Below are 17,481 nucleotides of genomic sequence, written 5' to 3'. Positions count from 1 at the left end.
CTCTTGTGTAGCGATAATTGCTAGCATTTATTGAATGCTTACTACTCAATGCTGGGAACTTCTCTCAAAGTCTTATACTTAATCTTCTCATCATTTCTATGAGATTGTATTATTTATTTTACTGGATGGGGGATCTGAGCCACAGGACAGTAAGTGACTTGCTCATGGTCACAGAGCATGAACATCACAGAACTGTGATCTGACACTCTACAGTTTACTGCTGGAGCCCCCACCATAGGTACAGGGCGGGGTGGCGTCCCCCTTTATCTCTCTTTCTGAAGCCAAAAAGCTAACATAGCATAGCATGCGATAGGGTTCGAGATGTGGTATTGGACGTACATAGAAGACTCTTATCGGATGTTGCCTAAAATTATACCTCCCCTTTACGTTGATACCTGAAATTTGTTAGTTAGGGCTTTTTTCCTTAGCTGAAGTCCTTGATCCATGATGAAAGGGAAACTGCCCCAGAAGGGTTAATATTTTATTCTTCTGTTTTTGCAAATGAAGTTTTAGATAATAGATGTTGATGAGGACATTTAAATACCTGGGGACTGTGAGCCCCTGAGAAAGACGATGGTAAGGTGTTACTCAGAGGACAAATAACACAAAGTGAAAATCAGTGCGATTTGCCTACTTCACGTTTTTTTTTCTTGGAAACTATGCAAGTCATGTCTCAAGGCCTTGAAGAGAGTTTTACTTAGAAACAGTGACTAAGCTTCGCATAACCTTCACCTTGTCTAATAGAGTTGGTCTTTTATATATGACCCTAAACAGACAAGGTCTCATTCCTGCCTTTTAGGAGATTATAAATGAAATGAAGAATAAAAGCATGCAAATACTAGTTAACTAATGCAAATAAATATATGCACTCAGTAAATGATCAGTCATCCCATGGTAATTTTTATCACAATGATCTGAGGGCCACTTCTCATCTTAGCACAAAGCCAAATCAATTTCCATACCCGTAATTCCGGGAGAATTTGTTTTTAGTTTTTTAAAAGACCTGTCCACAGACTCACAAAGATATTTACAAAATGCCTTGTCTCTCCTTTATTATAGTCTGCAAAGCTAGGCAGGATGAGGGAGATGAGAGTAATGAAGAGAGATGCTGACTTTTCTATGGTACAATTCTGATGCTTTTATGAAGCCTGAAGCTATTTTTCTGCTATTTTTAAGCAATAACAATAAAATTTTATTTGTTAATCTAAAGAATCCGATTATTCAATACATACTTGATGAATTATTGCTCCCTCTCTCTCTCTCTCTATATATATATATATACATATATATATATATATATATATATGGTACTTTGCTAGGACTGTGGCACATTGCTTCCCAAAAATGGGATTTTCACCTATGAATACAAAATAAGAACTAGAAAAGAGGTATTTATAGGATCTGAAGGAAAATACCTAGTCATCTTTTCAAAATTCTTATTCCTATATTCCCTGCCACCTTAACTCTTTCATCTGTCTTTGGAACTCAGGCTCATTGTGATTAAAAGTATAGTTTTTATATGTATACATGCATGTATATTTTCAATCCTACCCCTAGACTATCCCTATAATTATATTGAATATATTTAGTCCTGCTGTCTTCTTTGGTCTTGCTATTGAGACCTGATGAAGATATTTATTAAACTTCATTGCAGACACATAGCCCTGCTAGGGATTCTGGTGGTCCCAAATTATACCATCAATTAAAATGAGAGAAAGCATATTTTAGAGGTTCTAGAATCTCAGGTGGAAAACCATAGAATGGGAAACATAAGTGCCAATTGGACTCTTGGGGAAAGGTAACTCTAGAAGATGAAATACTGGCCAGTGTTAAGTAAATGTAGATTTCCAGAACATGATTTGAAATGCTACAGTAAAGGCATCACTCAATAGGCATATATGAATGAAAGAACCAGAGAATGCTTTTGATTTACTAGTTATGGGCTACATTACACTCAAATAGGAAAGTCTATGCTTGTCTGGAGGGAAAGTAGTTTTAAAAGCTTAATATAAAATAAGAAGGGATAAAAGGAATTGCTCAGATAATCTCATCTGATCAATTTCTTCAGAAAGCTCAGATATGACATGAAAAGAGCCATGTACGGTGATTTGTATCTGATCTTCTGCCCCCACTAGGTGGACTCAGAGGCCGGCTCTCAGTAGGAGTTCAGACATCATTGAGGCTAATAGATGGGGATTCTCTTGCCTGAATAGTTTGGGACACATAATTCGATAAAGTGTACAGAACTGAGAGTAAAAAGGGAGGAAGGGCTCAGCTTCTTTTCCTGAGACAACAGGGTATGTATGGCAGAGGGGGCATGAAAGTGAGAGGTCATAGGGACAGGTGTCTCAGGAGTCATGCATGGGCATAAATTATGTAGGGCTGGAAATAGATGTGCCAGAAAAGAAACAAACAACTTATTCCAGTTGAATTGAACCTCTTACATCCTTACAGCCAGTGCACTACTTACTAGCAAGCTTCCAGCTTGGCAAAGCCTATCCTGGCAGTCCTTCAGGATGGACTACAGTTTGGTTGGAAATGAAAGACTGCCATAGGATGACTGGAAGGCACTGGAAAATAGCCAAGGAAGGAGCTAGAATTGCCATGGAAAAGAATGTTCTGCAGGGAGAATAGCAAGCTATAGGCAGACTTGGACATGGCAAAGTGACCTTACCAATGGGAACTACTGCATCATAGATCTTCACTGAAAACCCTGCTGGTATGCTTGTCAGGCTGGTGGTCTATAAATGGTGGTTGTAGACAGTGAATTAAATCTTGTGAGGCTTGAACTCTGTAACCTCTCCTCTAAAATGCGAAAGAAAGTGGTAGCAAAAACGTAGAAGTCTAAGAACCAGAGACATGACAGCAGATGGTGATAGGAAATACAATGACAACAACAGCATGAAACATTTTTCACTTGCTGTATTTTCACTATGTATATTAGGCGCTATATAAGAATTGAGTCAGTCCTGTCTCAACCAATCCTCACAACATTTCAATTAGATTCTAATATCATCTCATTTTACAGATGAGAAAACTGAAGCTTACAAGCTAAGAAGATGGCGATCTGGAGCTCATGTCTGCCATAGGTGCTATTGCTCATGGCTAATATTTGTGGACTAAGGCTGGCTTGGACATTGGCAAAGAGAGAAAAAAATAGCATTTATGGTCTCTGGTATCTGTAAAAGAACATAAAGAGGATGAAGATGAAGTTGATATTATAAATGTGATCTCATTCATAGATACCATTAAGACATGGTGAGAAGGGATGTTATATGGAAAAGTATTTAGATTTCAATATGGGCCATAAGTTGACTTAAGCAGACCCAGTAGGGAGAATTTCCAGGGAAAGTGTGATAGGGCCAAACAAAACAAGCATTTCTATTAAAAATGATTTCCTCTCCTGGCCCAGGTCTGTTATACAATGCTTGGAAATTTCTGCCTTGTTTCACCGATTAAATATCTTTCACTATTCATTTGAGATTATTCGCACCTACTTTTTAGAAAGCTGATAATTTATTGTGGTTATGGTGTTATTAGTCACAACATCATACAAATCAGTTGTATCTAAACCTTTTCTTTCTAATATCTAATTAAAATCAGTTTTACTAAAGAAGAGAGTTTTGATAGAGAAGAAGCAGAGAATAGTAAATAATTGTGTAATAGGTAGAGTGGGCAAAACTGTCCTAACTCACCCAAAGTGGAATGGCCAAGGTAAAGAAATTGGAAGCTAGGACCAGGGAGCTCCAGAAATGAATGAGATTCATTTTCACTTACTATAAAACACTGCACAGGTCTAACTTTATCTCCCTGAAAAGAAACAGGAAATACTTTCTTTCTCTTATATCATATGATCCTTTGATTTAAGGACATAAAATTCAAGCAAATAGAGCTAATGTTTGTATACGTATTCATTCAACAAATATATATTTAACTACCATCTATTAAACAGTCTTTTGTGTGCTAGCCTGACAATATAACTGCTATTTATAACATTGCTTATTCTATGGGAAAAGAAAGACACCAGGGATACCGTAAAATATTGGACAATAACTTTTGTATAAGTTAGGGCTGTCTGTAGTGCTTTAAGTACTAAGAATAGAAAATAGTAGTTTCTGAACTTACTGGAAAACCCACTGGTGGCCTGAATATTACATCTTTAAAAATATCAAGTTCATTGTCAGCAAAACTATAAATAATAATATGTTGCTTTTGGTTTGTGAATGCAAGACTATTAATGCATAAAAAATGGATCACAAATAGCACATAGCACACACTTTACATTTTTTTTTCCAAAAATGCCTCCTAGTCTCTATTAAGCCATCCAGTTTATTTTACCACTCATTGTTGTTATGGCAAACATAGATCCTCTAGACATATGTTGCCAATTTGCTAGCTGGAACTCCCTTTGTCCTACAACATAAACACAAAACAAACACAAACTGTTTTCTATGGTACTAAGTGGGAGTACTCTACCACCGACCCACTAACACGGTACGTAAGTCACCTGAACTAACCAACTCTGTTGATGAAATATCACAGAGACTTACCCTCAAATGGAACATATTTGTTCAAGGATATACCACCATCTAAAAAACTCTGAAGTGTGGCCCTCGTTTATTTGTTTAAAGCTCTTTAATTCATGCAAACCTACCTTGATTTTGAATTAAGAAGTGCAAGGGAATTAATCATCAGCTTTAGCAATCATCTTCATGGGTTACTATCACAATCTCTGATCTACTTGGGGTCAAAAGCATATTTAGGGATCCCCAACCAGAAATAGGGCTGACAGACCAGGTATGCAGATGAACCAGGTTATCTGGATCCATTCTCCCTTTAGATGGCTGCTTTAAACCATTTTCTTGTTTATTACAGACAACGGGAATTAAAACCAATGGGAAAAATTCCGATATGTTAAATTATTTTTGTTTTTACAGCTGTGCTAAAGAATAGAAAGAAAAGCCAGTGAAACTGAATGGGTAAAATTACACTTGAGAATTTTCTGTGGCGTTTGATTATCTATGGCTCCCCAACCCTTTACCATCACAGAGAAGATGTGGGAGAGAATAAACAAAAGCACAAACATGATTGGAGCATTTTCTGTGTTATCACATATGTTGTCTTTATGTCTTCACAAACAATTTTCAAGTTTGAATCATGTTTTTATAACAACTTTGCATTAACATAAACATAGTGTACACACACATGCATGCATGCACAATACCAAAATCTAAGACTGTGTTCTTGATAAATTTGAGACTTTCCCATGACACTCTACCGTGCATTCTCTCCTCTTGTCAGGCTGGCTAGCTGCTACATGGAAAATGCCACGTTCCCCCCAGGCTTTATCCATGTCACTCTATTCACAAGAGTTGAGATTCCCACTGTCTCCCATCTTTCTAAATCCCACCCCTCACAGGAAGCTTTCTAGAACAATCTTTCCAGCTCTCATTGACCTCGTCTTCCCCTACCTTCTGCCAGAACCATCAATGTAGCACTTGAAAGAGTATCACTTTATTTGGCCTCTGATTGATTAATTGATTGGCTTTTATTATGTGTTTATACTGAACTGCAAAAACTTTTTATTGTGAAAGTTTTCCAACTTCTTTCCCTTGTACTTTTTAGGAAATAAAATTAACCTCTCTTTTCTGTATATTTGTACTGATGCATAATATTTGTACATATTTATGGGATACACATGATATTTTGATATGTGTGTAGAATGTGTAATGATCAAGTCAGGGTATTTAGAATACCTATCACCTCACAAGTGAACCCTTTCTTTGCATTGGGAGCATTTTACATCTTCTCTTCCAGTAATTTTGAAATATGCAATATATTGTTATTAACTATAGTCACTTTACTGTGCTGTCAAAAACTATCACTTATTCTTTCTTTGGCCTCTGATTCATTTTATATGAACCCATCTTGTTTACCCATCTAGACAGCATGGAAGTTGAAACATGATTTCTATATTTACAAAAGCATCAAGCATGGTGCCTACTTAGCACATACAGGCTACTCAATAAATGCCTATTTACCAAGGATTTTTGAAGAAAATGCATCTGCAGATCCCAGTGCTCATCTGTAACTGTTTTGTTGTTGGAAATAGCCAGGCAAAATTTGGGTCCCTGAAATGCCCCAAGACCTTTCCTTCAACTAGTTCTCAGTGCTTTCCCATAGGCTATCTCATCCACTTCATAAAATCTGGGGTTGGAAGGCAGGAAGGGCACAAACTGTAATTCCCGGACTTTTATATTGCTCTTAGAAAGTGCATAAAAGGGAGGGAAAATTGGTGGCGCAGACTTGTGACTCCCACCCCACCTTTGGGAGGGTACAGGAAAATTTCCATTAACCAAACCCAACAATCCAGAATCCTCAGGTAAACAGAAGAGGACTCTCTGTGTGTTAAAAGAAATAGGTAAATTGTATCAAAACCAAGTACAAGTAAAAGATTTATTGCAAAATCTACATCATTGGAAGGCTCTGCACTTATTACACTCTTGGCCCAATTTTAAATACCTTCCTGGCTATAAGAATTGATCATTGCAATAATAAGCAGCATTTAATGAGGAAATACTAGCAGCCGGGAATCAAGCAAAGTGATTCCTTGGTACCCTTTGACCAACAGCTCCCCATTTCCCCCACCCACCACTTCTGATAACCACCATTCCACTCTGTTCCTATGAGTTTGGCTATTTTAGAGTCCACATATAAGCGATATTGTGCAGTATTTCTTTTTCTGTGTCTGGCTTACTTCACTTAGCATAATGTGCTTTAGGTTCATCCATGTTGCTGCAAATGGAGGGATTTCCTTCTTTATTAGGAGTGAATAATATTCTGTGTGTGTGTATGACATTTCCTTTATCCATTTTTTTTTTTTTTTGACAGGCTCTTGCTCTGTCACTCAGGCTGGAGTGCAGTGGTATGAACACAACTCACTGTAACCTCAAACTCCCGAGCTCAAACAATCTTCTCATCTCAATAGCCCAAGTAGCTAGGACTACAGCTGTGTGCCACCATGCCTGGCTCATTTTTTTTTTTTAATTTTTGCAGAGACGGGGTCTTTCTATATTGCCCCAGGCTGGTCTTGAACTCCTGGGCTCAAGCAATCCTCCCAGCTCAGCCTCCTAAAGCACTGGGATTATAGGCATGAGCTGCTATGCCCAGCCCTATTCCATTCATTTTCTGAATAACACTTAGGTTGTTTCTGTGTCTTGGCTATCGCGAATAGTGCTGCAATGAACATGGGGGTACAGAATTGTCTTTGAAATACTGATTTTGTTTTCTTTGAATAAATGCCCAGAAGTAGGATTGCTGGATCATATAGTAGTTTTATTCTTAATTTTTTGAAGAACTTGCATATTGTTTTCCATACTGGCTGCAGCAGTAAAGTGCTTTAAATACCTAATCTCATTTAATCACTATAAAACACCTACAAAATATTTATAACATTATGTAATGCCAGAGTATAATGACTCTTTGATAATATATTTACCCTTAGATAATCACAGTTTTTAATCATCAAATGTCTTCCTGGTATATTATCCCTAATAAACTGAAATGTTGTCAAGATACTACAGAGTTATTTTCATTAAAGTTTGAAATGATAGAACTTTCGGATTGCCCCTCTAATTAAAATCAACTAAGCAGGTCACCCTCCTCCAACTCTGCTTTCTGGTTAGTGGAGGTTTTAGTGTACTAAAAAGCTGCAAGGAAAAGGGCAGGGGGGAGGGATTTGTTGCCCATATTTTGCAGATGCAAAAACTAAGACAATCACATCTTGAATGTATTGGAAATAGGGGATTGATTAACAACAGAAAAGCTATTTGGAGCTGCTAAAATTTGGCTCTAACTTACATTTCTAAAGTGCCTGAAAGGTGGTCTGAAAGAAAGTTGGGTATCTAACTTTTGGGTTATTATGGGTACAGATGATTTGAGCAATGGAAGAAAGAGATGTATTTGATTAGCTTAATGATATGGGCAAGGTGGAGATGATCTCATTTTGGGGAGGAACAATTCCATTGGTCAGTATAGGAGTTTATAAAGCAAATATTCTGGTTTAAATACAATATATATGGCCCACTGATTCTCAAAAAAACTATAGAAGACCAGGGTTCTCTGCAGCTCTTACCTGGTGGTGAAGTTTGATATGCTTGAAGTGCTTGCAAATACCCTTGGAGGAGAATCCTGCCCTGATACACGAGAGGAGATTCCCTTCAGACATTTTTTCATTCTCTTTACTGATGGCACTGCAATAGGATAGAAACCTCAGTGAGTTGGCACATCTCTTCACAAGGGATTTTTGGACTATTCCCCTTGGCTGAGCCATTTATAGACCCTTGACTAGGGAAAGGCTGGGGAGTCTCAGCTACAGCCTAGTTAGAAAAGGATGAATTGTAGCAAACTCTTTGGTTTCCTTCTACAGAATTAGGGAGTGCGAGAGAATTTCAATTCCATATGGTGTGTTTAAAATAAGTACCTACTCAGTAGCTGCTGCACCTTTCCAATCCATCACCCCTCCCAATTCACCCAAGTGCATTTGCTACAGCATGTCTAGAGGCACCTTAGGACGCTAAGAAAGCATCACTCTACAAAAATCCTGTCTCCTTCCTGCAGATGCTGCCCAGGCTTGCAATTCATTCTGCTTGGACATCACCTCCTTTTGCTTTATGTTTTCTTTGAGGCTTTCTTTATTATTAATTTTGACTTTTGAAGAATCTTGATCTTACAGTAGATGCATATCAAAGCCTTTGTGTATTTCCAAATCTGGAAATAACACAAAAGGAAATCATTTTCTCTCCTTCAGTATGGGGATACTACCATGACTTTGAAAGGTGATTATAAGGATACATGCAAGAAGGTTGGAATTAATAGATTCAATGAGCACCATGAAGCCATTTTAATATGGAAAAATGTGACAGGTGAGCCATTACTTCTTCCTGAACCCATATGTTGATATGTAATCATGCAGTTCTTATCCTGGAACCCAGATTCAACCCAAGAATCATTTTCAACCCTCTGGGCTAGGTAGGCATTGTCACACAATAAGAATTTGCACTTGCTGTTGTGATGTTTAAAAAACATATTCTAAACAACGCTTTGCAAATTAAATGCTTCTCTTCAGTTTTCAAAGAGCCTGTGTGATCCGCTTGCCAGAACCTGACTGCTTGGTGATCAGAGATGGAGAGATTGTCTGAGCAGAAGTTAATAAGGAGGTGGACCACATCAAGGGGCAGTCATCACTGATACTCCTCTTCCCCTGCCCACCCAAGTGGAGAAAGGAGACATGACCTTTTCCTACTGTCTCAACATAAGCATTATTTCTGTACTTGGACTAGCCACAGTGGGGCGTTCACGTGGGACAAGCCCTTAATCCCACTTATCACCTCATTTTGATCAGTGGCAGACAGAAAAAGCCAAGAAAATGTCTTTCTTTTGATGTAATTCTTTTCTGTACCATTCTAATCCATAAAAACATCAACTGAGTCAAAACACACTTCTGGAAGAAGAAGGACATCCTTTGGATATGTGATTTCTCAACTTAAATTGGCAGTGATTGCATCACCCAGGTGTGCTAAGAGATGGGTTTGGAATTAAGTTTACCCTACCTGTAATCCTCAGAAGCCTTCACTTGACTGATGCTTCCTTATTTCAGGGTTACCTTTTGCCCTGGGGGGAACGGCTTGGGAAGGGAACACCTGAAGTAAAATCTGAGCAAGGACTAGCTGTGTTACCAACTGTCAGTCTCTAAAGGCTGGCTGGTTGTGATGGAAACTGAGTTATGGAATGTCTAAGACAACATGCCCAAACTAGCCTAGGAATTATAGAACTTTTAGGACGTCTCTCCTTTTCTCAAAGCCTAACTCTCTAGCCAATAACATTTGTCAGCTGTTAAAAAATGAGGGTTGGGGGAAGGATAAGTGGGAGGGGTGAGTGCTTTCTGTGAAACTCTCAAAATCTTTGCTAAAGCTTTGAATCTTTCCTTGAATCATTCTTAAAACCTCATCTGAAAACACATTAATGATTTTTATAATTTTGAAAGCTTTCGTAATTATGGAAGAATGTGCATGTGTGTGGGGTGGACAGAACAGCTTGTATGGCGATTGCTGATGTTTCTGATTGGTGTTGACCACCTGAAGGTCAAGGACAAACTGGCCCAAGTGATCTCTTCTGATTCCTTCCAGGTCTAAATTCTATAATTCTAATGGCATTCAAAAAGGAAGTTGAAAATTGTTTATTAACCAGGTTGCAAGATAGGGCAGATAAAGAAGTTGCAACAGTTTCTCCCCAGTTTCAATATTGCTTCAAATATTTGAGGAAAAAATTAAAGAAAAAAACAAGACAAAGTCCCTTCCTCAAGGCAGTAGATAAGCAATGAAGTTTCTCTGATCTCATTCTGTTTGATATTTTTTCTATCTATCTATCTATCTATCTATCTATCTATCTATCTATCTAACCTACCTATAGCCAACAGTGTGCAATATATTTTAAATCTATTTTAGGCGAGGAAAGTTGAAATGGATTTTTCCTAACACTTTAGCTAGACTGTTAATGTCTTGTCATGACTTACCATGAGTTCCCTATGGATACCTTACAGATTTCTAGGTAAAGCACTGGATACCAAAAAAAAAAAAAAAAAAAAAAAAAACATGGGATCTGAGACCTATAAATGACTAGAAAAAATGAAAGTCCTTCTAAATACATGGCCAACATTTTGGTTATCTTTCTCTTTCAAAAAGTAATTCCCTTGAAAGCAACAAGCAAATCTTTCCTTTTCTGGAATACATGATAGGACTGCATTTTAAGAAATGCCTCATATGTGATTTCCATATGGATAGCAATAATTCCACTTATTTCTATCTCCCTCAAGAAGTTTTATCATTGTTCAAATGAGTGAAAATAATGCCTATATTATTCAGATTATCCCAAATCTTCTCCAATTTACTAAATAGCTAAATTGTTGCAATTATTTATAAAATGTAGTACTTTACCACTCATTGTGACACGCCTAAAAAGTGATATTACATATTCTAGATAAAAACCACTATTTTTAGAAGCTGAAAAAGCAACAGGGCAACAGAGCAAGCCCATGCCTTAGTCTTGCAGAAGTGGGGTAACAGTTGCCTATCTATTCCATATTTATTTACGTATCCATTCATGATCAGAATGTCATAAAAATTATTATAGCTATGAAAAATGGCATGGATTGGCATGAAAGGAGACCAGAGCCAGGGAGGCCAAGTAGAAAGCTATTGTAGTCATTAGGATGAGAAAGAAGGCCTCAGCTGGGGCAGAAATAATGCTAATGATTGGAAATCATGGAAAGCCACACACAACTGTACCATTAGAAGAATAATTGCAACTGACACAAATATAGGAGTGCAATATATCTGTGTAGGGTCTTTATAGACTTCTTACCAAGTTGCTTTTCTTTTTATTGAAATTTGGTGTACATGTGGTCCTGAACTCTTAGAGAAGAAAATATGCAGGAACTATCTTCTATTCTTTCTCCTACCTAATGTAAGACCATGGGACCTCTGACTCTTCTTCATTGCTGTTAAATAAGCTAAGCTGGGAAGATGAGCTGGTAGATTCATTAGGGTAGCTAAATCGCTACCTTATGAGTTTGGAGTTCTCCTCCCTAGGAAACGTTGGCTGGGGTCATTCCTCCTTAAAAAGGTCAATTAATAGTCTGGAATGTTTATAAAAAACAAAAAGTGACCCAGGGCCAAACCTAAAGAAAACTGTAAAGTAAAATAAATCCATATTTGGACCACCTACTCAACTCATTTCTTGTCATTTTTTTTTCCTGTCCCTAACTGTTTTTGCACCCTCTTTCCAATTTCCTTTTCAGAATTCTGCTTTCCATTAGATTTGACTCTATTGCAGAATAGTAGCATTTTAATGCAGACTCTAAAACAGTTCTCAAGGGGTGGAGATTAGGAGAATTTGGGCACAACTTTCCTAAGGGCTATTTCCAAATTGCGCATTCCCTCTACTCTATCACATGTAAAGATTCTTATGCACCCCTCCTTGCCCTGGTTGAATACTACTATTCTTAAATCCTAGGTGTTAGAAACTGCAATGAAGACATAGCAGGTAGTGAACTGTAGAGTTGAGGCTGGGAAACTTCACGCCCAAAAACTTATCTAATTCCATTAAGAAGAAGATCAGAAAGACAATTATTCCTCCTACTCTGAAGGCTTAGCCCTACTGGTGTTTATGCTGTGAACCCAAAAATCATCAGGGGATGGGCCGGGAGCGGTGTCTCACACCTGTAATCCCAGCATTTTGGGAGGCTGAAGTGGGTGGATCAAGAGGTCAGGAGATTGAGACCATCCTGGCTAACATGGTGAAACCCTGTCTCTACTAAAAATAAAAAAAATTAGCTGGGCATGGTGGTGGGCACCTGTAGTCCCAGCTACTCAGGAGGCTGAGGCAGGAGAATCACTTGAACCCCGAAGGCGGACACTGCAGTGAGCTGAGATCACACCACTGCACTCCAGCCTGGGCAACAGAGAGAGACTCCATCTCAAATAAAAAAAAAAATCAGGTAATGGGTTAGAATAAGTACAATCTATTAGGAATTCTCTTTCAATTCTTATTTTATCTGTATTTCATTGATCAAAAAAGAAAAAAAGATTCCTTTTGAGTTTGTGCTCCCATGGGTGGCATAATAATGATCATATATGCAGAACTTACTCTTGGCCAGGCACTAGGCTTAATGCTTTTTATATTAATATAATCAATTTATATATTCTTTATGTACTGATATTCTCATTTAACCTTCCGAGATATGCAATGTTATTGTCAACATTTCAAAAAACTCTGAAGCACCTTGAAAATTTCAATAATTTGCCTAAAGTCACACAGTTAGTAAATGGCCAATCCAGAATTCATGTTCGTAACCAGCACTCTATGTTTCTTCTGTAAAATATTTGATTATGAATTTAATTGGAGAACCTCTAGTGTGGTTCTAGTTTGGAAAAATGGAAGTAATCAAAAAAAGAAGGATTCAGAATTATAGAGCACCAGAGTTGAAAAGGGCCATAGACACTAAGAATTCCCCTCTTTGGAGATGATTACACTGAGACCCCAAAAGCTAACATGTTTTTCGCCAACCACAGTAATCAGTGGAATAGCTGTGATCACAACTCAAGTCTTCTGAGTTCTCATTGAGTATAGTAGCGGGGAGAAAGCAGTGGGACCAAGGAAATTTAATGAACTCATTAAAGAGATAACTGTTTGAAGGGAGTGGACTGAGGATATTCTTAACTGGCTCTAAACCCATAAAATATTCAACCTGATAATTGTACTAATTCAGTCAGTGTAAGGTTTCTATGTTGTCATTTATTGATAAGTTCCTAAGCCCTTTTTGAAAGTTAATTCTCTAAGAGAATGCCCAGATGTTATCATGACATTTAAAACTATGTGGTCAAGCAGCCTCTTTCTAAAATAGTGTTCTCTTTTGGCACGTTTTAGTTAGAACCAGGATCTCCAGATTGAAATCGACACACCAAGCCATTGAGCTGTGAGCATTTCATGGTACTCTGCTGCCATCATCTGGCATATTGAAGTCAGTAACAGTTGATCATTTGCTGCTTGTTACTTTAGAATCTCAGTACCAGATTAGTAGAGTTCCAGCTGGAGTGGAATAGATTTGGTAATACTGGTGATTGGGGAACAGTATAGGGTAGGAAAAAGAAATTATTCTATTTTAAGAGTAATGAAAGATTCTGAAGAGTATGATGACTACATTGAAGCTAAGAAACTAGATTGTAAATTGAAAGTCTCATTAACTTATCCCTAGATATCATAAAATACATGTCATAGAAGTGGGTAAAATTTGGCATGTCTACAAATATAAAGGCAGAATCTTCCTTTTTATACAGAAATATTTTAACATTTATACTAGAGCAACTTTCTGTTTTAAAATATTTATAGTAAAGTCACAAAAGTCAGCTAAAAAGGGATGATTATTTATTTTTATAAAACATTTTTGTTTGCAGAATGACAGAAGTATATGCATGTGTGTGCTTGTATGTGTAATTTCTTTTCATAAAGTTTGGTTTGTACACTGTGTTTAAAGGCTTATATATACTGCATGAAACTATACTAAATTTACATATAATAGGATGACATGTATAGTGAGATTATACTTTTTAGTGTATTATCTTGTTCTTTTTTATGGGCCCTTCCTTTAATGGGACTTTCTTCCTATTTAGTCAGACTCATCCACTGCTTCAAAAAAGATTCACATTTTTATTGAATGTAAGGAGTCCATGTTTAAATTTCCAGTCCCAAAATAAAGTCTTGAAGACATTTTAAGAAAAAATATTCTTCAGATTCAAGCATTCAGTTGAATTACCCTGTAGAAATAGGGATTTCAGGATGTAGATAACAGGGATTTCAGGAAATTACATAGGAACAGTTTTTCGTTTTGTTTTGTTTTGTTTTTTCCATCCTTGAAATTGTCTTAGGCTTTCAAGGGGAAGTACAAAGATTCACAGAAGATAATGTTAAGACAGAGCCTTTAGTTTTGGGTGTGGAATAGCAGCAGCAGAAGCTTCATAAACTGGCTCCTCAGTGAAACAGCCCTAACTAGTGAAATTATCAAAACATAAACACACACACATTGAAAATCTCTAGAAATTGTCCTGTGAACATATAGCAAATGAAGAAAACTTGTGGCCGGGCGCAGTGGCTCACGCCTGTAATCCCAGCACTTTGGGAGGCTGAGGCGGGTAGTTCACCTGAGGTCAGGAGTTCAAGAGCAGCCTGGCCAACCTGGTGAAACCCCATCTGTACTAAAAATACAAAAATTAGCTGGGCGTGGTGGCAGGCACCTGTAATCCCAGCTACTCGGGAGGCTGAGGCAGGAGAATCACTTTAACTCGGGAGGTGGAGCTTGCAATGAGCCCAGATCAAGCCATTCCACTCCAGCCTGGGGAACAGAGCAAGACTCCTTCTCAACAACAACAACAACAACAAAAACAAAAAAACAAAAAACAAATAAACAAAAAAACAAAACAAAACAAAGAAAACTTGTATTCAATAAAATACACTAAATCTTAGTAAGGGCAGAAAGAATCTTTGGCACTTGAACCAGAGACTGTTTCCTTTCCTCCAAACCCAGTTGGGTGTGATAAAAGCTTCATTCTGGACAGGTGTGCTCAAGAATGCAGGGCTCCCCCTCCCTCCAGCTCCCAGTCAAATGCTGTGCTATGTCCCAGTGAGGGACACGGCCTCAGTATTTCTCATCCCCTTCCCACTCTGTGTTGCAGAAACTAAGTTTCAGGTGAGTGCATCCTAGAGGATAGAGACTCTCTTACTCTTCACAGCTCTCATTTATAGGTGAGGCTCTGTTTAGGTATCACAGGATGAAAACAATGAAGCATTAATCTCCCTGGCTCCAGCTCACCCCCAAGGCAGAGGTTTCAAAGTGGGAGAAGCAAACAAAGAAAGCCAGAGGCTACCACCAGTGCTAGTGTCCTACTCATAAAACAGGTGTGTCACTTCAACAGAGGCGTCTTCTTTTCCAATACCACCCACCATCCTGCAAGCTCGGGAGCAATGGCTCAGAGATTTTGCCCAGGAGGAGAGGCAGGCCATAAGAACAAAGAACTCTGAAGCTCTGCCCAAAGGAATTGATTTTACTTGGAACAGAGTATCAAGAATTTCAAGCCCAAGGGTGCTTTTTGACAACAGTGATTTTGGTGGTAAACAATTAATTGGAGGCTAGTAACTCCATGAGAACAAGATAAACCGTAAGTCAGAATTTACCATAGTGAACCAGAAAAAATACAGTTAATACCTGTTCTCTTAGGGACAGAACAAACTGCAAAGACTGGTCTTAGAAACCACTCTTACAAAGGGGCCCAAATTTAATTGCATAATACTGTGGAGCGATAGATACCTCAGGCATAGTAAAAAACAATAATAGGCAGCCTGCTAGTGTAGTCTAGGAGCTGGGTGTGATACCAACAGAGGCAGAGAGCTTACCATAGAGATCAGGGAAAGAGACCATTAAAACGAGCCCTGCTAAAACCACTATAAGCCCAATGGTTGTTAACCACTGTAGGCCAAGGCTGCACTCTCCAATGAGCAACATCAAAGATTTCACACTTAGGGGAAATTTATTTTATAAAACAGTTCAGCCAAATCACTAACCAACTAACTAAACAACCGTGACAACAACAAGCCTTGGTTTTCAGAGCTGCTATAATTATCTACAATATCCATTTTCAACACAAAATATGAGATATGCAAAGTAACAGGAAAGCATGAGACATGAAAATTAACAGGAAAGCATGAGCTATACACAGGGTGGGGAAAGCAGGCAAAAGAAACTTTCTGTGCAAGAGTCCATGTCAGAGTTAGCAGAAAAAATATTAAGAGCCAATATTCTAAATATGTTGAAAGAAATGAAGGAAATCCTGATTAAAGAAATAAAAGTATGATGACAATATCTCCCTAAAGAAACATTATCCATAAACAAATACAAATTTTAAGAAGGATCAAATAAAAGTTTTATAGTTGAAAAGTACATTAACTGATGTTAATTATTCACTAGAGGGGTTAATAAATTGGAGACTGTCTCCGCAAATATTAATAGATGTCTACCCAGAACCTCAAAATGTGACTGTTGTGGAGTAAATTGTGCCCTACATCACGAAAAATCTTGAAACCAGCACGAGAAAAATGTGGTTTACATGTGAAACAGCTGACTTCTTGTCAGAAAAAACGGAGGTTAGAAGGCAATAAGATGTCATAAAAAAAGTGCGGAAATAAACTGCCAACCAAGAATTTTATACCCAGGAAAACTACCTTTAAAAAATGAAGACAAGATACCATAAAAAAAAATAAAATAAAAGGTAGAGGAAGGACCCGAGATAGGCTGCCCCTCCATAAAAATAGAATAAACTGGCAAAACTTGTGAGAATTATTTTTTTTTCAGAACTCTGGAAACTAACCAACAGGAGCCTTGAAAACATTTAGTCAAGAGAAATAAATAGATAGCAGTAAGAGATATAAGATTTGTGTTGTTTTAATTTACACTAGTTTCATCTCCAGCTCCACAGCTCATCGATAGCTTTCAAAACATAATACTCCATATTCTTGGCGCTAGAGGGAGTACAACAGAAATATAGTTATTCAAAAGCCTTATTTCCAAAGAAGAGTCATCATTTGACTTGTCTGGTGGTTCCCTGCATAACCCTACTTGAATGGCTTGTCTTTTTCAACCTCATTTGCATTTATCTAGTGCTACAAGCCTATTCCCAGGGAGTGTTATCAAATATATTAATGTCACATGTGCCTGAGGCAACAGATAGCCGGGCAAATTGAAGACCAAATAAAAGCATAAAAGGAAAACTGAAGAATAAAATGTCTTCTTACTTATAAGGGACTTTGAAAAACTCTGGAATATTACTGGAAATCTAAATGATAATGAAGATGCCCAGAACTGTGTAAAGCTGT

At 37.8% G+C, this 17,481-nt stretch overlaps 1 protein-coding gene across 1 annotated transcript in view; it reads right to left on the bottom strand.

Annotated features, from left to right (window-relative positions):
- KCNU1 (potassium calcium-activated channel subfamily U member 1) overlaps positions 1 to 17,481 on the bottom strand; it is a 164,146-nt gene that overhangs the window by 76,961 nt on the left and 69,704 nt on the right. The window contains exon 20 of the mRNA XM_054561100.2: positions 8,135 to 8,252. Coding sequence (XP_054417075.2) covers positions 8,135 to 8,252 — 118 coding nt within the window. The remainder of the gene's footprint in view (positions 1 to 8,134; positions 8,253 to 17,481) is intronic.

Source organism: Pongo abelii, chromosome 7 (genome assembly GCF_028885655.2).
Source record: "Pongo abelii isolate AG06213 chromosome 7, NHGRI_mPonAbe1-v2.0_pri, whole genome shotgun sequence".
NCBI classification, from domain to species: Eukaryota; Metazoa; Chordata; class Mammalia; order Primates; family Hominidae; genus Pongo; species Pongo abelii.
This window is presented reverse-complemented; position numbering and strand designations above follow the sequence as displayed.